This window comes from Microcaecilia unicolor, chromosome 4, assembly GCF_901765095.1.
Source record: "Microcaecilia unicolor chromosome 4, aMicUni1.1, whole genome shotgun sequence".
NCBI classification, from domain to species: domain Eukaryota; kingdom Metazoa; phylum Chordata; class Amphibia; order Gymnophiona; family Siphonopidae; genus Microcaecilia; species Microcaecilia unicolor.
Genome location: NC_044034.1, coordinates 230,963,458 through 230,987,386, shown reverse-complemented (window position 1 = coordinate 230,987,386; position 23,929 = coordinate 230,963,458). Strand labels below are relative to the sequence as shown.

The 23,929-nt window shown below is 46.5% G+C and overlaps 1 protein-coding gene across 1 annotated transcript in view; it reads right to left on the bottom strand.

Moving 5' to 3' along the window:
• The window catches only part of LOC115469041 (tesmin-like), a 263,762-nt gene that overhangs the window by 27,201 nt on the left and 212,632 nt on the right, over nt 1-23,929 (bottom strand). Inside the window, exons 6-7 of the mRNA XM_030201307.1 lie at nt 20,801-20,938; nt 9,672-9,781 (exon numbers count right to left, since the gene is read on the bottom strand). Coding sequence (XP_030057167.1) covers nt 9,672-9,781; nt 20,801-20,938 — 248 coding nt within the window. The remainder of the gene's footprint in view (nt 1-9,671; nt 9,782-20,800; nt 20,939-23,929) is intronic.

The window sequence follows — 23,929 nt, the reverse complement described above, 5'->3', positions numbered from 1 at the left end:
GATTTCTCACAGAAACATGAAGCCAACAGCACTAAGCTTGACACTAAACTAAACTTCTTTCTAAAGGTGCTGAAAATAGGAATACCTGCACTGCCAATATAAACAGAGTTCTGGTAACAAACAAAAAATTCCACATAAGAATTGAGGAAAACTTTCAGGGTGGTGGTATTTATTTTTTCTTAAGTAACTGCCCTCTGTGAAAAATCTGAGGGGACTCTAGCTCTCTAAATGAAAGGTATCTAAGAATTTGGGAACACTAAATAGGCCCTTTCAGAGGACATAATACACATGGTGCACTGCCCTGATGCTGTTCACTGGCTCCCACACTAGGAACAGCATTTAACAAACTCTGAAACTATAAGTAAAATCTTAACTCACCACAGGCAGCGTGGCCTTTTGGTGACTGCTGCCACCAATGAATCCACTTTAGGCAAACATAGCTTTTCCAGCTCAGGTGTGGAAATAGGCTAAAGATGCAACAAAGCAGAGGCCACTCAAAGGGCAATGTCTGGGGTGACCCACTGAGGAGAAATGACTTCCTGCATGGCCTGCATGTCAGGTTACCATATTTTTTCCCACAAAAAGAAGGACACATGTCCTGCCCCCACCACACACCCCGCCCCCTTTCACACCCTCACTCCACCCCTGTCACATTTCCCCTCCCCCGTCACACACCCCGTCACGCCCCTCTCCCCTTACCTTACTACTGCCCTGGTGGTCTAGTGACCTCTTCGGGACAGGAAAGAGCCCCCTCTTCCTGCCCGGAGCGCTGCCCTGCATGCATCCTTCCTGTTGCTGATCTCGGCGCCGATTCAAAATGCCAGCATGGCAACACTGAGATTCCACAGTTACCATGAAGACCAGGCCATTTTGAATCGGCGTCGAGATAAGCAACAGGAAGGAAGCATGCAGGGCAGTGCTCCGGGCAGGAAAGAGGGGGCTCTTTCTTGTCCCGAAGGCGGAAGAGGTCACTAGACCACCAGGGCAGTGGTAAGTAAGGGGAGGGGAGGATAGCAATCTGCCCGTTTGTCCGGATTTCTGGACAAATGGCAGGCTGGCGGGCAGCCCATCAGGATGGCCCGCCTACCAGCCTGCCCGCTTGTCCAGAAATCCAGACAAATGGGCAGACTGGCAAAACCCGCCCGGTTGCCTGGACATGTCCTCAAAAAGAGAACATGTCCGGGTAAATCCGGACATATGGAGGGGAATAATCGAAAGGTGCCTGGCCGAACCGTATTATCGAAAAAGATGGCCGGCCATCTTTTCTTTCGATAATACGGTTTGACCCGGCCAAATGCCAGAGTTCGCCGGGTTTGAGATGGCCGGTTTTGTTTTTCAGCGATAATGGAAAAAAATGCCGGTGATCTCAAACCTGGCGAAATCCAAGGTATTTGGTCATGGGAGGAGCCAGCATTTGTAGTGCACTGGTCCCCCTGACATGCCAGGACAACAACCGAGCACCCTAGGGGGCACTTCTAAAAATTAAAACTGTAAGCCCGCAGGGGTGCTCTCCAGTGTGCAATGGCCCTCTTGTGACTCCTGCCCAGCCTCACCAACCCTTTGCTTCAGGGAACCGCCTTGAAACCAGACTTCTCTGTGTCTCCGTTGACTCGAGCCTCTATGTTTGGTCCTACCCTTGCCCTCAGGGTGACCTCTGTCTGCATTAACCTTCAGTCCTGGCCCGGCCTGCCCGCTGTATCTCCTGGTAACCGACCCACCTTACCAGTTCTTCTGGTGGGCCCCCTGGTCCCCCTCCTCTGGAAGATAGCGCGGATCCCTTTGCTCACAGAAATATGCAAATTAAGCTGATCATATGTAAATTCAGTTTATTGGAACTAGGCTACAGTCTTGTGGGAACCTGACTTTCCCACTATTAACGTTACTGCGATTCACCCCCTGAGACCATTTACTGGGGACATCTGGGTCTCAGGGTATAACAGCCTCCTCCCCTGGATAGGACCTTCTTTATTCACATTAACCTTACGGTCCTATCCTCCATCCCACTGCTGTTTGTTCTTTTTAACCCTTCACAGTTCCAACATCAGTACTGGAGACCCACAGTCCTGGACACACAGTCCTTCCCCTTGAACATTCTTTCCCAGTACTGAAGACACACCACCCCAATACTTCAGGGACTTCTTACCCCAGGATTTTCAGCCTGCTTTCCTTCTCGGACACACAGTCCTTCCTCCTTGGTCCCGGGATACACAGTTCAGGCTTCCGGCCTCCAGGCTCCCATCTCCTCTCCCTCGGGCAAAACTCCTTCCTCTACTGAGAGGAAGCTATTTATGAGGTGTCCACTAAACCTCCCCACCTCTTGAAACCTCGCCCCTCTGGTTCCAGAAAGATCTGGCCTAGAAGACTCTTCTCACTCCCCCAGCTATCTCTCTGGAGCTCCCTCTACTGGCCAGAATGGGCATTTTCCCGGTTTTCAATGGGAGAGCGCCCTCCAGCGGCCTCCTCATGTAAGGGCAGACACTGTGGTTATCACAAAACAAAATATACAAGTACCTCCCAGGTGCATAGCTCCCTTACCTTGGGTGCTGAGCCCCCCAAATCCACCCCAAAACCCACTACCCACAACTCTACACCACTACCATAGCCCTGATGGGTGAAGGGCAGGGTTACCATATGGCTCCAGAAAAAGGAGGACGGATTGAGCCAGCCGGGTTTTACTTCCATTGCTTTCCGTTAAAAGCAATGGAAGTAAAACCCGGCTGGCTCAATTACTTCCATTGAAAGCAATGGAAGTAAAACCCAGCTGGCTCAATCCGTCCTCCTTTTTCTGGAGCCATATGGTAACCCTAGTGAAGGGGGGCACCTACATGTGGATACAGTGGGTTTTGGGGGGTGTCACATAGGTGAGTGTTTCCTTGTCTGTGCTCACCTCGCCCTCTGGTGGCCAGAGCCGGTGGCTGCTATGAACTGCCATCCATTCCAGACTTTAGCCCAGTCCGATCCGGATCTTCCAGACTGCCAGAGTTGCTTCTCTTGTTTGTGCCTGAACAGCACCCATAGCTGCCTTGTGATTCCTGCAGCTGAACTTCAGCAGCTGAGGGGCTTTATTAATCACCTAGAAACTTCTGTGTTTGCCTTTGCATCGCCTAAGGTCCCTGGTATGCTGGTGTGCGCTGTGCACTTCTGCCTAGTCCAGTTTATTGTCTGAGATTCTTGCCTGATTCTAGTCTAGTCTTTGTGTAGTTTATCTTGTACTGTATTGCTTGTTTTCCAGTCTTGTTTCTTGTTTGTATTTCTCTATCTAGTTCTTGGTTGTCTGTGCTTCTTGTTTAGTGGCTTCCTGGCAGCTTTCAGTTCTGTCTCTTATCTGTCTATGTTTCCTTTCTTAGTGGCTGCTTTGCAGCTTTCAGTCCTGACCCTTAAGCCTGTCCATCTCCTGCCTAGTGTAGTACTGTCTGTCTGTGAGTCCTAGCCCAGTTTCCTGCTTTGCTGCCCATGTTTATTCATTTCCCCTCTGACCCTCAGTCCCTGCTCAGCCTAGTGGGTATCCAGTTCCTGCCCTGTCCGGTAAGTCCTGCCAGCCACCTGCACCCAGGGGCTCAACTCCTGAGGAACGGCGGTCAAGTGCAGGTGAATTCTAGCTGTCCCTGTCAGAGTTCTGCCTTGTCTCTGGTGTGGGGTGGTTTTGCCTGCCACTGGTGCTCCACGGCAGTGGCCCAAGGGCTCACGAACCTAGTTTCTGCCTTGAAAACCTAACAGAATGCAAAGGCCATGAACTCAGCAAGATCAACCTTGCAGCTGGGTTTCCCGCCCAGAACTTTGGCCCCTGTTGGCAATCCGAGTCTCAGCCCGGGTGCAGCTCCCAGTTCCAGTTCGGAGTCCGGTCTCAACCCAGTTTCTGACCTTTATTGTTGGATAACGCTGCAGAATTACCGTGATAAACTTTTGTCTGATCCTGCCTTGAAGAATACTCCTGAAGCTGCAGCTGAGAGAAGTCTGCTTGCTAGGGGTCCTTAATAACCCAGTTTCTGCTATTGATCCTTCGATCACGCTCCTTGAGTACCGTAGCAGACTTCTCTTTGATTACACCCTGCGGGATACTCCTGAAGCCGACACTGAAATGAGGCGTGGTAATAGTCCTGAGTACCAGGCTCGTCTGCAGATTTCATTGAGCTTTCTGAGGTCCGGGTACGGTTTAGCTCCTGTTCAGAGTTCCAGTCCCAGCCAAGTCTCTGAGTCCACTCCGAGTTCCGGTTGCAGCCAAGATGCTGAGTCCAAGCTGAGTCCCAGTTCCAGCCAAGCTGCTGAGTTCCAGCCGAGTTCCAGTTCCAGCCAAGATGCTGAGTCTGGATCGAGGTCCAGTTCTGGCCCAGATGCGGAGTCCAAGCCGAGTTCCAGATCCAGCCAAGAGACTGAGTCCAGACAGAGTCCCAGTTCCAGCTTAGATGCTGAGCCCATGCCGAGTTCCAGTTCCAGCCAAGATGCTGAGTCCAGATTGAGTTGCAGTTCCAGCCAAGATGCTGAGTCTGGATCGAGGTCCAGTTCTGGCCCAGATGCGGAGTCCAAGCCGAGTTCCAGATCCAGCCAAGAGACTGAGTCCAGACCAAGTCTGGACTCAGACCGAGTCTGGATTGCTGTCTGGATTGCTGTCTGGATGTCTCAACGCCACCTAAAATTAAACATGACCAAAACCGAGCTTCTCATTTTTCCCCCCAAACCCACCTCCCCACTCCCCCCGTTTTCTATTTCTGTTGATGGCTCTCTCATTCTCCCTGTCTCCTCAGCTCGAAACCTTGGGGTCATCTTTGACTCTTCTCTCTCCTTCTCTGCTCATATCCAGCAGATCGCCAAGACCTGTCGTTTCTTTCTTTACAACATCCGTAAAATCCGCCCCTTTCTTTCCGAGCACTCTACCAAAACCCTCATCCACACCCTTGTCACCTCTCGTTTAGACTACTGCAATCTGCTTCTTGCTGGCCTCCCACTTAGTCACCTCTCCCCTCTCCAATCGGTTCAAAACTCTGCTGCCCGTCTCGTCTTCCACCAGGGTCGCTTTACTCATACTACCCCTCTCCTCAAGTCGCTTCACTGGCTCCCTATCCGTTTTCGCATCCTGTTCAAACTTCTTCTACTGACCTATAAATGTACTCACTCTGCTGCTCCCCAGTATCTCTCCACACTCGTCCTTCCCTACACCCCTTCCCGTGCACTCCACTCCATGGATAAATCCTTCTTATCTGTTCCCTTCTTCACTACTGCCAACTCTAGACTTCGCGCCTTCTGTCTCGCTGCACCCTACGCCTGGAATAAACTTCCTGAGCCCCTACGTCTTGCCCCATCCTTGGCCACCTTTAAATCTAGACTGAAAGCCCACTTCTTTAACATTGCTTTTGACTTGTAACCACTTGTAACCACTCGCCTCCACCTACCCTCCTCTCCTCCTTCCTGTACACATTAATTGATTTGATTACTTTATTTTTTGTCTATTAGATTGTAAGCTCTTTGAGCAGGGACTGTCTTTCTTCTATGTTTGTGCAGCGCTGCGTACACCTTGTAGTGCTATAGAAATGCTAATAGTAGTAGTAGTAGTCTCAGTTCCAGCTTAGATGCTGAGCCCATGCCGAGTTCCAGTTCCAGCCAAGCTGCTGAGTTCCAGCCGAGTTCCAGTTCCAGCCAAGATGCTGAGTCCGGATTGAGTTGCAGTTCCGGCCAAGATGCTGAGTCCGGATCGAGTTGCAGTTCCGGCCAAGATGCTGAGTCCGGAACGAGTTGCAGTTCCGGCCAAGATGCTGAGTCCACGCCGAGTTCCAGCCAAGCTGCTGAGTCCACGCCGAGTTCCGAGTCCAGTCAAGATGTTGAGTTCACTCTGAGTTCCAGATCCAGCCAAGAGACTGAGTCCAGACTGAGTCCCAGTTCCAGCTTAGATGCTGAGCCCATGCCGAGTCCCAGTTCCAGCCGAGATGCTGAGTCCAAGCCGAGTTCCAGTTCCAGCCAAGCTGCTGAGTCCAAGCTGAGTTCTAGCTCCAGTCCAGCTACCCCTGGTCATGTTTTGAAGCTCCTCCGTAGGTTTCATCATTGTTACCCATGGAGACCTGAGTCCCTCGTGGAGGCCTGGGGGGGCCTTGAGAGGGAGGTACTGTCACATAGGTGAGTGTTTCCTTGTCTGTGCTCACCTCGCCCTCTGGTGGCCAGAGCCGGTGGCTGCTATGAACTGCCATCCATTCCAGACTTTAGCCCAGTCCGGTCTGGATCTTCCGGGCTGCCAGAGTTGCTTCTCTTGTTTGTGCCTGAACAGCACTCGTAGCTGCCTTGTGATTCCTGCAGCTGAACTTCAGCAGATGAGGGGCTTTATTAATCACCTAGAAACTTCTGTGTTTGCCTTTGCATCGCCTAAGGTCCCTGGTATGCTGGTGTGTGCTGTACACTTCTGCCTAGTCCAGTTTATTGTCTGAAATTCTTGCCTGATTCTAGTCTAGTCTTTGTGTAGTTTATCTTGTACTGTATTGGTTGTTTCCTAGTCTTGTTTCTTGTTTGTATTTCTCTGTCTAGTTCTTGGTTGTCTGTGTTTCTTGTTTAGTGGCTGCCTGGCAGCTTTCAGTTCTGTCTCTTATCTGTCTGTGTTGCCTTTCTTAGTGGCTGCTTTGCAGCTTTCAGTCCTGACCCTTAAGCCTGTCCATTTCTTGCCTAGTGTAGTATTGTCTGTCTGTGAGTCCTAGCCCAGTTTCCTGCTTTGCTGCACATGTTTATTCCTTTCCCATCTGAACCTCAGTCCCTGTTCAGCCTAGAGGGTATCCAGTTCCTGCCCTGTCTGGTAAGTCCTGCCGGCCGCCTGCACCCAGGGGCTCAACTCCTGAGGAACGGCAGCCAAGTGCAGGTGAAGTCTAGCTGTCCCTGTCAGAGTTCTGCCTTATCTCTGGTGTGGGGTGGTTTTGCCTGCCACTGGTGCTCCATGGCAGTGGCCCAAGGGCTCACGAACCTAGTTTCTGCCTTGAGAACCTAACAGGGGGTTTGGAGGGCTCTACAATAACCACCACAAGTGGAACAGGTGGGGGGGGGGGGCCTGGGTCCGTCTGCCTGAAGTCCACTGCACCCAACAAAAACTGTTCCAGGGACCTGCATACTGCTGTCAGGGAGCTGGGTACGACATTTGAGGCTGGCATACAGGCTGGCAAAAAAGGTTTTTAATTTTATTTTTTTAGTGTGGGAGGGGGTTGGTGACCATTGGGGGAGTACGGGGAGGTCATCCCCCATTCCCTCCGGTGGTCATCTGGTCAGTTGGGGCACCTTTTTGAGGCTTTGTCGTGAAAATAAAAGTAAAACCAGCGAAATACTGATTAACGCCACTTTTTTTTCCATTATCCGTGAAAGCCGACCATCTGGTAGCCACACCCATGCCTGCCCATGTCCCGCCTTCACTACACCGCTGACATGCCCCCTTTAACTTTTGCCGGCTTGGTGACGGGAAAATGACGATGGTGTCAAAAAAGCAGCTTTCGATTATACCGATTTTGCCGCTTTTGACAGATCGCCGGCCATCTCCCGACTTATGTCGGAAGATCGCTGGCGATCACTTTCGAAAATAAGCCCGATGGTAACCCTACCTGCATGGCACTGGAAAAAAAGACCGAAGCAGTATTCTAGTGCTTGCCATTTTAAGATTAGCAGATGTAGGTGTAGCAGGATAAGAAGAAGAAATATTAAGAATATGGAGAGCCTTAGATATAAAGGAAGGCAACTCTTATGAAACACCTGCACTGTGGTGGGATCATCAGATTCGTCTGTAAACAGCTCCCTCTCCTCCAATTTCTCTTGCATCTATGCAGAAAGGGACTGCCCTGAAATGACTCCCTCAGAATGAGAGAGAGATAGGGGAGCAATAGTACGTACTTCTGAGCTGGAGTGCAAATATCTTCCTGCATAAAGGAGTAAAGCAAAACCGTTCATCTCTCTTTTCTCCCTGAGTTTATGTCCAACCTGTCCCCCTCTCTGTCTACTCCCAATAAATAAAGCCAGCCTGTCCACCTATAAGCCTCCTCTTGCCCAATGCACACTGCCACATCTTTCTGCTCTCTCCTCACATCCAGCCCATCCCTCTGTGTTGTCCCCCCCCACCCCTAAAATTCACATGGCTAGATTGTCCCTTTCTCTTGCCCACCTCTCAATACACACTGCCATCTCTATCTGCCACAACACATTCACACACTTATAGCCAGTATGTCCATCTCTGTTCTCCCTACACACATACAGCAAATCTGTCCTTACCTCTGACCTCCCAATGCACAGCCAGCCTCGCCAACTCTCTGCTCCCCTCACCCGATGCACTCTACCTCTCTCTTTCTGTCCCCATCCCCACATGCACATAGAGCCATCTTGTCTCTCTCTCTTGTCCCTTCTTATCTCTAATACAACAACTCATCCCCCCCCCCCCCCGCCTTGTATACTACCACCTCATTTTGACCTTCCCCACACATACAAGCAAAATGTCCTCCTCTGCCCCTCCCCCTCTGCTCCTCCCTTACAAATCACTCTAACGTTGCTTCTGGGTAAAGTATTCCCAGGATAGTGAGGTGGTGTGTTCTGTTGATGGTCCAAGTACAGAAGATGCTGGGTAAAGTGTAGTTTTTAAATCTGAGTTCTTACTTCAGTGGGCTGGGGATATCAACCCTACCTTGCCTTGTGTTGAGGTTCCTGATTCCACCTTCCACCTTCTACCTCTTAGTTACCAATCTATTGCTTACTGCTATGATCATTCCTTGTGGAGCCTCTGTGGGCTTCCTGGTAGGGGAGTCCTTCCCTGATGTAGAGGTAAGTTTGCCCACTATTGGCAGGCTGCTCTTGCCTTTGGATAACTGCTGGGGGTAGAGGGGGGATTTCATTTATTGGGGTGGTACATATCACTCTTCTGGATGGGCCACCTTTGGCATCTCTGACACAAAGGTAGAAAAAAATAATATTATTTTCTATTTATTGATTGAAATATGTCAGTTTTTGGAATGTGCATCTGCCAGAACTAGTTTTAGACATGGCTGGGACTCGCGAAAAGAATCTTACTCATTGGCCTTCATTCTCCAGCATTGCAGTGGTAAATCTCCAGCATTGGGATGGGCCACCCTTGGTGTCTCTGAAAATGTATTGTACTGTTTTGGGATCTTGCCAGATACTTGTAACCTGGATTGGCCACTGTTGGAAACAGGGTGCTGGGTTTGATGGACCTTTGGTCTGTCCCACTATGGCAACACTTATGTTCTTATGTTTTTGTAGGCATGCTCAAGGGCGGAGTTACAATTTATGCATTTTATAAAATACATTTGATTGTGCATACTTTATGCACTAGCATTTACATCTGATTACCTGTGCTTTCAACGTAGGAACTATTTCTAAAAGATTTGTGCTGGTATTTTATAAAGATGCAAAGGTGTCTGTGTACCTTTCTGCCCAACTAATCTAGGTGCCCTCAATGTGAATTATACATTGGCTTCTCTTTTATTTGCTGGAATCCACTGAGAACAAACAAGTTGGATTAGCAAAATGCACTGTGTTAAATAGATATACAAATACATACTATTGATCAAAGGAAGTACCAAAATTTGTAGGGCTGAATCAACCATGAAGATTGTATCTGTAAGCTGTACTATAATACAAAAAGTATTATAAAAAAATTACAATAAATCAATGATAATTTCAAAATACATCCTCAAAATTCAAAGGCTTACTTTCCAGTGTCAGAATAGTGTGGCAAGTCCATTAATGTCTGTCGATCTGGACTTTCTTCATAATTTTTGCATCCAATGCATTTGCATATAGAAGAGCACATAACTTTAGCCTAGCAAATAAAAAGTGAATAAATTAAATTAATATCTATGAAACAATATGCCAAAATCTTGGAATTTTCTTTTAGAAAACTTGTTTATCGAAAGCCCACCAAGGGGGAGAAACTATCAACACGGGCTACTATTAAACGTGTATTTTTACTGTTAACCCCAATTATTAGTACTACTACTACAATTTATTATTTCTATAGCACTGCTAGACATATTCAGCGCTGCACACAAAACACATACGAGACAGTTCCTGCTCAACAAAGCTTACAATCTATTCAAGACAAGCAGGACAACTACAGGATTAGGGAGTTATTTATTGTGGGAATGATTAAAACAGACATGGGTACAAAGGTGAATATGGGGTTAAGTGTTAAAAGCAGCCTCAAAAAAGGCAGGCTTTTAGCCTAGATTTGAATACAGCCAGAGATGGAGCTTGATGTACCAACTCAGGAAGCCCACTCCAGGCATATGGTACAGCAAGGTAAAAGGAATGGAGTCTGGAGTTGGCTGTGGAGGAGAAGGGCACAGGTAAGAGAGTCTTAACTGATGAACAGAGATCCTGAGGAGAGGTATATGGAGAGATACTGAGAAGATGAAGAATGAATGCACTTGTAAGTCAGTGGAGTTTGAACAGTATATGGAAACAAATAAGGAGCCAATGAAGTGACTTGAAGAGAGGAGTTATGCGAGTATAAGGACACTGGCGGAAGATAAGTCTTGCAGCAGAATTTTGAACAGAATGAAGGGAAAGAGATGGTTTAGTGGGAGACCTGTGAGAAGCAAGTTGCAGTACTCTAAGCATGAGGTGATGAGAGTATGGAAAGGGTTTTGATAGTGTGTTCAGAAAGGAAGGGACAAATTTTGGTGATGTTATAGAGAAAGAAATGACAGGTTTTAGCAGTCTGTTGAATTTGTCCGCTTTCAAGCCCTCCCTGCCAGGTAGAATATACGCTGAAGAAATGGTATCCCTAATCCACCGTGCTATCTAGATGCCGCCTCACTGCGAAAGGCTCGGAGGGCATTCACTATATCTCGCAGCTCCAACCGATTGATCGGCCAGGTTGCCTCCGGGGGGGGGGGGGGGGGGGGGTCCAGAGTCCCTAAGCAGAACAACTGAGGCAATGTGCTCCCCAGCCTGTCAAGCTTGCATCAGTCACTACAACAACCCAGGGAGGTGAGGCCAGGGGCATCCCCTGCTGTAAGCTGAGATCGTGGAACCACCAGGCCATGCTGCGCCTCACTAAGGGTCGCCACATAAGACGTCAACTGTAATCAAGGGACATCGGAGACCACCTTCACAGGAGGGAGTATTGTAACGGGCGCATGTCAGCCCTCGCTCAAAGCACCACCTCCAAAGTTGCTGCCATGGACCCCAACACCTGGACATAGTCCCGAACCCCGGGACTTGACAGACGAAGCAAGTGGGGAAACCTGAGCTTGAAGCTTGATCCGTCTGTCCTCCGGCAGAAACACATGGTCCCGAGCCGTATCGAACCGAGCGCTGAGGTAGTCCAAGATCTGGGAAGGAACCAGGTGGCTCTTGGGGAGGTTCAAGACCCATCCTAAGTACTGCAGAAGCGAAATCACCCGATCGGTGGCCCGACGACTCTCCTGGTCTGACTCCGCTCTGATTAGCCAGTCGTCGAGATAGGGATGCACTCTGATGCCCTCTCTCCGCAGGAAGGCTGCCACCACTACCATCCCCTTGGAGAAGGTACGGGGAGCCGTGGGGAGGCCAAAGGGGAGGCCCTGAAACTGACAATGACATCCCAGAATGTCAAAACGCAGGAAGCGCTGATGTGGAGGCCAAATGGGAATATGCAAATAAGCCTCCTTCAGGTCCAACGCCTTGAGGAATTCTCCTGGCTGAACTGCCACCACCACTGACCGCAGAGTTTCCATGTGAAAGTGTTGAACTTTCAAGTGAAGACTGACCTTGTGTAGGTCTAGAATGGGGTGAAAGGAACCCCCTTTTCTGGGAACAACAAAATAAATGGCGTAGCAGCCCGTGCCTACCTCCTGAGGGGTCACCAGAACTACTGCCCCCAGGTCCAAAAGGAACTGCAACGTGGCTTGAACTATTGCCCGCTTGGATGCCGGGGCACACCGGTATTCCAAAAAGGCGTCGCCGATGGGCAAGGAAAACTCTAACTTATAGCCTTCTTGAATGATGTCCAGAACCCACTGGTCTGAGGTAATATTGGCCCACTCGTCGTAGAAGACAGACGACTTCCTATCCTTAAAATCAAGGAGTGGGCCGGTGCCCCATCATTGGGAGGGGCGACTGGATGCCCCTGATCGCAAAGCTGCGCCAATGGGTCTCTTGTCACCACGAAAGGAAGAATGCTGCTGAAATCTGGAACACTGAAAAGAAGAGGAGGCTCAGCCTGGACAGCACCTGCAGGAGTCCTGAAAAGAAGGTTTCATTGCCCCAGGTCGAGTCTCAGCCTTAGACTTGTCCTCAGAAAGTCGTTGCCATTTAGAATCTCCCAAATCCTTCACAATCTTTTCCAAGTCTTCGCCGAAGAGAAGTTTGCCCCGAAAAGGCAATCTAGTGAGTCGTTGTTTAGAAGCTATATCCGCTGCCCAGTGATGAAGCCACAACAACCGGCGGGAAGACACCGCCAAAGCTGTTTGGCTGAAGCACGGACCAGATCATTAAGGGAATCCGCCAAATAGGCAAGACCCGATTCCATAAGGGGTGCTACAGACCCCAAAGCCGGCCCCACATCTGGCTCCTGATCTAAGGCCTGCTGAAGCCACTGCAAGAAGGGCATAGGGAATCCCCAGAAAGCACCACCAGGGAGGGAGAGATGACGCCTACAGACCAGGGGCGTAGCCAGACACCCAATTTTGGGTGGGCCTGGGCCCAAGATGGTGGGCAGAAGAACCCTGCCCATCCCACAGGTGATTTGGTCTCTCCTTCTCTCACCTGCATGCCATATGGTCTCTCAAACAACTCCCTTCTCCCGCACAACTTTTAAACAGCAGATTTTCACTGGCAGCGAGCAGCAGCTAATACACACTGCTCATGTTGGCCCCACAGCCATCCCACTGATGTAACTTCCTGTTTCAGTATAGGCTGGAATACGTCAGAGGAGAGGCTGTGGGGCTGGTGCAAGCAGTATGTATCAGTCGCTGCTTAGTGCAGGCGAAGATCTGCTATTTACAAGGTATGCAGGAGGGACAGTTGTTGGGAGTTTTCAGATGGTGGGGCTTGGGAATCCCTGCCAGCTACTGGGTGGGCCCACCCACCCTTGGCTACGCCACTGCTACAGACACCCCCTCTGATACAAACTTGCCAGGGTTGCGGTTAAGCTGCCGAATTGGGCGGCTTTTTGGAAACGGCTGTGGGGAATTTTCTAATCGCGTGGGTTGCGGGGATTTGGGCGGGTTTTTGAGCAGCCACGGTGGGGGATTGGGTGGGTTTTCGCAGCCGCCGATTGGCCGGTTTTCCCGCTGCCGGGGCTTCTATTGGTCCAATTTGGTCCAATAGAAGCTTTTCCGGGGCTTCTATTGGTCCAATTTGGTCCAATAGAAGCCTTTCAGGGGCGGGGTTGACGTCAGGGGTGACGTCGGGGGCGGGGATTCGGTGACGCGGGAGACGGGGGTTGGCTGCGGGCGGTTTTTGGGCGGGTTTACGGCTGGTTTTGGGCTGGGAAAATTTTTCCCAGCTGGCAACCTTGCTCAGACAGGGAAGTCATGTGCTTCCTTGTAAGCAAAGAATCCTCAACAGGAGAGGGAATCAAGACATCTAATTTCTGAGAAGTTCTGAGAGAAGAGGACATTTCTCTGGTAAGTGAACACTATTTTGCTTTGTACTTTGGGAACTTAAAGATTGGGGTTTAAAGGAGGAATTGTAGGATAGTGATAGGCAAAATAAAAATATAAAAAAGCAATTTTTATCAACTAATCTCCATAGTCTTTCCCCCTTAGTTTTAAAAACTTTGTACCACAGCATTAACAGATCGACTCTAGCAGGCACTGCAGGATCTAGTTTAGTATTAAGGGGGGAATACAAAGAGAGAGAGGGGGGGGGGGAAGCAAGCAGGACCTAGTTTAGTATTAAGGGGGGAATAAAAAGAGAGAGAGAGAAAATCAAGTATTATTAACTAGTTGCCATAAAGGGGCATAATCGAACGGAAACGTCTATCTCCATGGGCGTTTATCTCCAAGAACGGGTCCGTGAAGGGGCGGACCGAAGCGTATTTTCGAAAAACATGGACGTTTATCTTTTTTTGAGCTGGGCGTTTTTGGTTTTCAGCGATAATGGAAACCGAAAGCGCCCAGCTCAAAAACGAATAACTTCAAGACATTTATTCGTGGGAGGGGCCAGGATTCGTAGTGCACTGGTCCCCCTCACATGCCAGGACACCAACCGGGCACCCTAGGGGGCACTTTTACAAAAAAAAAAAACAAGGTAAAACAGCTCCCAGGTGCATAGCACCCTTCCCTTGGGTGTTGAGCCCCCCAAATCCCCCTCAAAACCCACTGCCCACAAGTCTACACCATTACTATAGCCCTAAGGGGTGAAGGGGGGCACCTACATGTGGGTACAGTGGGTTTGGGGGGCGGTTTGTAGGGCTCCCATTTACCAGCACAAGTGTAACAGGTGGGGGGGGGGGATGGGCCTGGGTCCACCTGCCTGAAGTCCACTGCACCCCCTAATAACTGCTCCAGTGACCTGCATACTGCTGCCAGGGAGGTGGGTATGACATTTGAGGGTGAAAATAAAAAGTTGTGAAACGGCATATTTTGTGGTGGGAGGGGGTTTGTGACCACTGGGGGAGTCAGGGGAGGTCATCCCCGATTCCCTCCAGTGGTCATCTGGTCATTTAGGGCACTTTTTGGGGCCTTATTCATGGAAAAACAGGGTCCAGGAAAAGTGCCCTAAATTCTCGCTAAAAACGCATATTTTTTTTCCATTATCGGTGAAAGGCGCCCATCTCTGTTCGCCCGATAACCACGCCCCAGTTCCGCCTTCACCACGCCTTCGACACACCCCCATCAACTTTGTCCGCATTCGCGACGGAGTGCAGTTGAAAACGTCCAAATTCGGCTTTCGATTATACCGCTTTATTTGTTTTTGTGAGATAAACGTCTATCTCCCGATTTGGGTCACAATATAGGCGTTTTTCTATTTCGATTATAAGCAGGATAGTGTAAAATCCTTTTCCCATACTTTTAAACTGAAATTTTCTCTAGAAATAGGCATTTTTCCCATAGTTTTAAACTGAAACCTTTCTAGAGGTAGAAACTTAACAGCCACAAAACTCTTGTTCTAAAAGGCAGCTATTTTCTGTTCTTTGGCTGCTGGAGAGGTGTCAAGTCCAGGGACCTCAATTAGGTGCTAACTAAGGTGTGGGGAAGTAGAATATTTGCATAGGTTGCTGAGTTAGCTTCAAAGAGCCTGTTTAAAAAAGGCCCCTTAGATTCAAAACTATATAAAGAGGAAAGGTCCCACTGAACTTCCTTTCTGAGAAGTTCTGAGAGAAGAGGACATTTCTCTGGTAAGTGAACACTATTTTGCTTTGTGCTTTGGGAACTTAAAGATTGGGGTTTAAAGGAGGAATTGTAGGTCAGTGATAGGCAAAATAAAAATATAAAAAAGCAAATTTTATCAACTAATCTCCATAGTCTTTTCCCCTTAGTTTTAAAAACCGTTGTACCACAGCATTAACAGATAGACTCTAGCAGAAACTGCAGGATCTAGGAAAATGTGGGAGAGAGGTTCTGGAAGCCAAATTTAGACTCTTTGATAGAAAGCTCAAATCCAGAACCTCTAGGGTAGCATTTTCTGAAATGCTACCCGTTCCACGCGCAGGGCCAAAGAGACAGGCAGAGCTCCGGAGTCTCAATGCGTAGATGAGACGGTGGTGCAGGGAGAAGGGTTTTAGATTTGTTAGGAACTGGGCAACATTCTGGAGAAGGGGGAGCCTATTCCGAAAAGATGGGCTCCACCTTAACCAGGGTGGAACCAGGCTGCTGGCATCAGCATTTGAAAAGGAGATAGAGCAGCTTTTAAACTAGAAACGGGGGGGGGGGGGGGGGGGGGGGGGGGGGAGGCCGACAGTCGCTCAAAAGCGCATGGTTCGGGATAAGGTATCTTTCAAAGATATCACCAATAGGTAAGATAGGGTATCCTGATAGTGAGGTTGCAAAAGAGACCATAGTAGATCAGGTGTCCTTAAATAAAAATAAAAAACAGACAAAATTGCAAATTAATACTGTCAAGTACTGAGCATGATGTAAATAGGAACAACAAATATAGCCTGAAATGTCTATATGCGAATGCCAGGAACCTAAGAAATAAGATGGGAGAGTTATAATATATTGCACTAAATGAAAAATTAGACATAATAGGCATCTCTGACACCTGGTGAAAGAGGATAACCAGTGGGACACTGTCATACTGGGGTACAAATTATATCGTAGTGATACGATGGATCGAATTGGTGGAGGAGTGACATTGTATATTAATGAGAGCCTTGAATCAAATAGATTGAAAATTCTGCAGGAAACAAAACACTTCTTGGAATCACTATGGATTGAAATTCCATTTGTAAAAGGGGAAAAGGATAGTGATAGGAGTGTACTACCGTCCGCCTGGCCAGGATGAACAGAAGGATGCAGAAATGTTGAAGGAAATTAGGGATGCAAACGAACTGGGCAACACAATAATAATGGGTGATTTCAATTACCCCGATATTGACTAGGTAAATGTAACATCAGGGCATAATAGGGAGGTAAAATTCCTTGATGAAATCAGCACTGCTTTATGGAGCAGCTGGTACAGGAGCCGACGAGAGAAGGAAAATTTCTAGACCTAGTCCTTAGTGGAGCACATGAGCTGGTGCAGGAGGTAATGGTGCTGGGGCCGCTTGATAACAGTGATCATAATATGATCGGATTTGATATTAGTTTGAAGTAAGTAAACATAGGAAATCAAATATGTTAGTGTTTAACTTTAAAAAAGGAGACTATGATAAAATGAGAAGAACGGTGAAAACAAATCTTAGAGGAGCGGCTGCGTGGGTCAAAAATTTACATCAGGCGTGGATGCTGTTCAAAAATACCATCCTGGAAGCACAGGCCAAATATATTCCACGTATTTAAAAAGGAGGATGGAAGACCAAACGACAGCCGGCGTGGTTAAAAAGTGAGGTGAAGGAAGCTATTAGAGCTAAAAGAAAATCCTTCAGAAAACGGAAGAAGGAACCGACTGAAAATAATAAGAAACAGCATATGGAATGTCAAGTGAAATGCAAAGCGCTGATAAGGAAGGCTAAGAGGGACTTTGAAAAAAAGATTGCGTTGGAGGACAAAACACATAGTAAAAATTATTTTAGTTATATTAAAAGCAGGAAGCCGGCAAAAGAATCGGTTGGACCGCTAGATGACCGAGGAGTAAAAGGGGCAATCAGGGAAGACAAAGCCATAGCGGAGAGATTAAATGAATTCTTTGCTTCAGTCTTCACTGAGGAAGATTTGGGTGGGATACCGGTGCCAGAAATGGTATTCAAAGCTGACGAGTTGGAGAAACTTAATGAATTCTCTGTAAACCTGGAGGATGTAATGGGGCAGTTCTACAAACTGAAGAGTAGCAAATCTCCTGGACCAGATGGTATTCATCCCAGAGTATTGATAGAACTGAATAATGAACTTGCGGAGTTATTGTTAGTAATTAGTAATTTAGTCTTAAAATCGAGCGTGGTACCGGAAGATTGGAGGGTGGCCAATGTAACGCCGATTTTTAAAAAAGGTTCCAGAGGAGATATGGGAAATTATAGACCGGTGAGTCTGACACCGGTGCTGGGCAAAATGGTACAGACTATTATAAAGAACAAAATTACAGAGGATATTCAAAAGCATGGATTAATGAGACAAAGTCATGGATTTAGTGAAGGGAAATCTTGCCTCACCAATCTGTTACATTTCCTTGAAGGGGTGAACAAACACGTGGATAAAGGTGAGCCAGTTGATATTGTGTATCTGGATTTTCAGAAGGCGTTTGACAAAGTACCTCATGAAAGACTCCAGAGGAAATTGGAGAGTCATGGGATAGGAGGTAGTGTTCTATTGTGGATTAAAAACTGGTTAAAAGATAGAAAACAGAGAGTAGGGTTAAATGGTCAGTATTCTCAATGGACCCCAGGGGTCTGTGTTGGGACCGCTGCTTTTTAACATATTTATAAATGACTTACAGATGGGAGTAACTAGTGAGGTAATTAAATTTGCTGATGACACAAAGTTATTCAAAGTCGTTAAATCGCGGGAGGATTGTGAAAAATTACAAGAGGACCTTACAAGACTGGGAGACTGGGCGTCTAAATGGCAGATGATGTTTAATGTGAGCAAGTGCAAAGTGATGCATGTGGGAAAGAGGAACCTGAATTATAGCTATGTCATGCAAGGTTCCACGTTAGGAGTCACGGACCAAGAAAGGGATCTAGGTGTCGTCGATGATACGTTGAAATCTTCTGCTCAGTGTGCTGCTGCGGCTAAGAAAGCAAATAGAATGTTAGGTATTATTAGGAAAGGAATGGAAAACAAAAATGAGGATGTTATAATGCCTTTGTATCGCACCATGGTGCGACCGCACCTCGAATATTGTGTTCATTTCTGGTCACCATATCTCAAATAAGATATAGTGGAATTAGAAAAGGTGCAGAGAAGGGCAACGAAAATGATAAAGGGGATGGGACGACTTACCTATGAGGAAAGGCTAAAGTGGCTAGGGCTCTTCTGCTTGGAGAAAAGGCGGCTGAGGGGAGATATGATAGAGGTCTATAAAATAATGAGTGGAGTGGAACAGGTAGATGTGAAGCGTCTGCTTACGCTTTCCAAAAATACTAGGACTAGGGGGCAAGCGATGAAGCTACAATGTAGTAAATTTAAAACGAATTGGAGAAAATGTTTCTTCACTCAACATGTAATTAAACTCTGGAATTTGTTGCCAGAGAATGTGGTAAAGGCAGTTAGCTTAGCAGAGTTTAAATAAGGTTTGGATGGCTTCCTAAAGAAAAAGTCCATAGACCATTATTAAGTGGACTTGGGGAAAATCCACTATTTCTGGGATAAGCAGTATAGAATGTTTTGTACTTTTTTGGGATCTTGCCAGGTATTTGTGACCTGGATTGGCCACTATTGGAAACAGGATGCTGGGCTTGATGGACCTTTGGTCTTTCCCAGTAAGGCAATACTTATGTACTTATGTAATTCCCCAGAGGAACCCCCAGGTTCTAACAATGGAGCAGTCTGAGGGAAGGGGAAGGAACGCTTAAGAATGTAGGCCTGATGGAGTAAAATAAACTCTGGAGAAAACCCTTCCCCTCTGCTCACAGACCCGGGGAAGAACCCCGAAAAAGGACTCCCCACAGAACCGGAGCCCCCTGCTGATAAGGAGCTTAAATCTCCCGGCAGGCGTGCAGTCAACGCTGGCTGTCAATTTGTGCCTCTGAGGAAAATTTTTGTCTTTTATATATAAATTTTTTAACTCTCCTCTTTCTCCACTTTTTTTTTTAATGGTTGGTAAGGGAGGCAAAGCCAGAAAGCAGCACAGTCGGGAGATAGGGGAACTCAGGGGTGAGGCAGGGACCTGGAGACCAGGTATGCCCCTAAGGATGGCGCCGATCAGCCTCACCCCCACTCTCAACTGGCAAAAGCTCAGGAGATGTTCCACAGAAGATGAATACAGGAGGTGAAGAGATGTCGTCCACCACCTGCTGGAGATAGAGATATACTGGCTACTGAAGGGGCTGGTCTGGTATCACTATCTTCAGTCTAGTTATCTCTATCTCCACCTGCTGATAGATGGACACAACCCACCAGTTTCTGGGTTCATCTGCTGCAGAGGATATGGAAGGTCCAATTACTGATGATACAGTGGCGTAGCCACAGGTGGGCTTGGGTGGGCCAGGGCCCACCCATTTATGGCTCAGGCCCACCCAACAGTAGCACAAGTTTAGTGGTAATTGGTGGTAATCCCAAGCTCTGCCAGCTGAAGAGTTTCCCCTGATGGTAACGAAAACGCTACTCTCCACAACACCAACACCTGCGCATGCTCAGTTTTCAGTGTATTCCTGCTGCCAAGGTGGAAAGAAGCGTTTTTCCACCAACTGAGATTTTTTTTTGGGGGGGGGAGGGGGGGGGAAGAACACAGTACCCACCCAATTCTTGTCTAGGCCCACCCAAAATCTGTTGTCTGGCTATGCCCCTGTGATGATAACTGCATGTTAGGGGTCACTTATTAGCACTGATTGGCCTAATTGCCTTGTGCGCATCAAGTGGCAGTGCACACAGATTTCTGTGAGCATCTTTGGACATGATTTAGAAAATTTAGGGGATAGCCTTGCCAATTGCCACTACTATAAGTTTCACATTCATGCTAATTGAACCACCTTAATAGCATATACTTTGTAAAATATGTTGAGAAAAATATTATTTGAATGGAAACACATTTTTTTGGTTAAAATAAATGGTACATCTACCATTGTGAGAGAGTTGGATTTCAGTCCTGAGTTTAGGGAGTAGTAGAACTACGGTTGCGTTTTTAGCCACACTGTGGATGGGGATCCTCACAGGACGCCTATACATCTAAGCACATCTATCGTCCCTGGATGAGCTAAGTAGTAACATCTTTTCAACATTTCTTCAATATCTTTTGGTTGCAATTGATAAACTAAGTACAGGCTTTATATCTTATACAGCAGAGAATAGGACAGGGAGGTGGTGTGCAATGATGTTTTAAAAGGGGTTTAAAAGCAGTACATACTGTGAGTGAGTCCTGTGGATATAACCCCCTCCACTGAGCACTACTAGCATATTTAAAATATAAAAAAGCATTGTGTGTCACAGTGCACTGTCACAATTTTTTGTTTATATTTTAGGGAGAACAGGTTTCTTGATATAGTACTTAGTAATAAGTTGGTGGAGACCGGACAGTGTTTTACCCCGGAAGTGTGTATTAATCTAAAATAAATCTAAGCCAAGATTTATAAAATTAAATTTTCGCTACTAACCTCATAGCACTCACAATAATTCTTAAGGCAGCCTGAGCGTTTGCAGTTGCACCCTTTGTTATGTCGTGGCTTAATGTCCCCCAGTTTCCCTTTCCCAATCTTAGGTTGAAAAGCTTCTGGATTTCTATCAAGGTAAGTCTATAATTAAAAAAAAAAAAAAAAAAAAAAAAGAACAATGAAAACAACATTATAAGTAATGTTCTTTGCACTACCATCTGATCCTAAAGTGAAAGGAAATTTTAACCACTCATTCTTTTACTGTCTCTAATTCCAAAGCCCTTTTTGTTGAGACTATACTTCATGCATTTCTACATTACGAAGTCATGCAATTGCTTTTGCAGAAATGAATCTAATTTAAAAACTAAAATTTGAAAAGCTATGATTGGGATCATACCTTTCCCATTAAGAAAAAAACTTTAAAATATTCAACCACTTTCTTTTAATCTCTGCTACACTAAAGAGAGCTGAGTTATTTTCTGTCTGCTATTATAAGGCTCTGTCAGAAGGCTTTCCAAATCATCCCTGGCCACTCTGCTGGCAGAAATTAGAAAAGCAAATAAAATGGGCAGTATAATAATAACGGGAAATTTCAATTACACTTGTATGAGTTGGCTAAGGTGCTTACTTTAGAAGCACCATTTGCAGTTTAGACGTCCTGCAATGGGCATGTAAATGTTTATCTTGCATAAACGTCTAAGGTCCAATTTTACAAAGCTGGAATATAAACATCTAAAGAGCAATCAAATGGTGAGGGGCATGGTCTGGGCAGGTTTTGGGTGGGACTAGGGTAGGCCTAAGAGGTGAATGTCTATTTTGGGTTATGAACATCTATGTCCTAACAGACTGATGTCAGGATTTACATCTGCTATAAGGATGTCTAGCTTTCAAAAAAGTGTTGCTATTATGCAGCGCTCAACTACAGGGATTAGGTGAGGTCACCCTCTTAATCCCCCAGTGCTTGATGGCCCTTCCCCCCCAAACCCCCCCCCCCCTAACAAAATAGCAAGAGTCACCAGGCTCAGCTTTAGGAAAAATAAACTTTTATCCTTCCAAAGTGACTAGGATAAACATTTATCTTCAGGCACATAGATGTTTATGTTGCTATTTCAGAACATAAACATTTATGTGCCAGCACATATACTTTTTTGTGACAATTCTGACCTGTTGATATTTTAGATGTTTATTTTTCTATATGGATGGTCTTGTAGAGTGTAACCCGTGCATCAGAATCCATTTCACCATGTATTTCAACTGGAGATGTCCCAACCTGGTTGTTTCAATTCAAATTTGAATGACATTTCTAAAATGCAGCTCTAAATGTTCCACCGGCACACACTAGGGAAGTTTCTAGATGTCATAAAAAACTGCTTCATGAAGCAGCTGGTCATGGAACTGATGAGAAATCTGCAGGGGTCAAACTAGGGAGGGGCCAAGGGCTAAGCTGAATGCCTTAAGTAGATAAAGGTGGCCCCATATCATATCATTCTGTTAAGAGAGCATCTTTAAATTGGGGAGTCATCCAAGGGCCACAGAGACATCAGGTTGGCCAACTGAAGGAGATTAGCCTATCATGGCTAGGTGGTTTGTGTGGAGGCACAAACAGCAGCAGATGACCTGCCTAGCACCTAAACTGAAGATTAGAAACAGAGAAAAATGAAGGCAGATAAAGAGCATATGGTCTATCTAGTCTGCTCATCCATGCCATCTACTATCCCTTCTTCGCCCTTAGAGATCCTATGTACTTGTCCCAATTTTTTTTTTAATGCAGATACCATTTTTGTCTCCATCATCTCCACCAGGAGGCCATTCCATAAATTTACCATCCTTTCCATGAAGAAGTATTTCCTCAGGTTATTTCTGAGTCTATCCCCTTTCACCTTCATCCTATACCCCTTCATCCCAGAGCTTCCTTTCAATTACGCCACTTAGGTACTTAAACATCTCTATCATATCTCTCCTCTCCCACCTTTCTTCCAAAGTATACACATTGAGATCTTTAAGTCTGTCCTCGTATACTTTATGATGAAGACCATTTCACCATTTTAACATATGCCATCTGGACTGACTCCATCCTGTTTATATCTTATTGAATTTGCAGTCTCCAGAACTGTACAGAATATTCTAAATGAGGTCTCATCAGAGTCTTATAGAGGGGCATCATCACCTCCTTTTTCCTACTAGCCACTCCTCTCCTTATGCACCCAAGCATCCTTCTAGCTTTCGTTGTCAACTTTTCTACCGATGTAACCACCTTAAGATCATCACATACTATCTATACAAGGAGCTGGGAGGAGGATCTCCAATTCCAGGCGACAGAGGAGTGGTGGGCTGGAAGTTATAGATTCTTGTTAAAGCCATCCATCGCCCAGCCACTGGTAGAAAATGGGTTTAAAATTCTGTATAGGTGGTACTACACTCCGGTGCAGCTACATAAATTTTATCCAAGCCTCACGACAGACTGTTGGAGAGAATGTGGGGGGACAGGTACATTTTGGCACATTTGGTGGGACTGCCCCCGGGTACAGGTCTTCTGGCTTGAAATCCTAGAGAGGATACAGGATATGTTAAAGATAGTTTACCCGAGTCATGCTATGTATTGCCTACTGAATATACGACCTGAAAAGAGCCCGATACACTGTCATAAACTGGCTATCCAGTTTCTAGGTGCAGCTAAGTTGGCTCTAGCCAAAGCTTGGATGCAGAAGGAAGTTCCTAAATCCCAGGTGGTGGAAGATAGGCTACACCACATCTATCAAATGTCGAAACTGACAGCTATCCGTAAAGGACAGTTACAAAAATTTCAGAAAATTTGGAATCCGTATGAACGATGGAAAGGAATTTAAAGCTGTTTAAAGTTGCTTTGACCCAGGGGGGTGGGAGGGTGGGGACATGCAGGATAATAAACCTAATTGCTATAAGAACTGAGTAATGCTGTTATTGTATGAGAATAGTTTTGGTTTATTGCAAGCATGCAGCATATATTTGTAACTGTTTAAAATTGAATAAAAAAAAATATATATATATAAAAAAAAAGATCATCACATGCGATCACATCCAAGTCCTGCTCCTTTTTCATGCATAAATGTTCTTCACCCCTGAACTATACAGTTCCCTCAGGCTTGTGCAGCC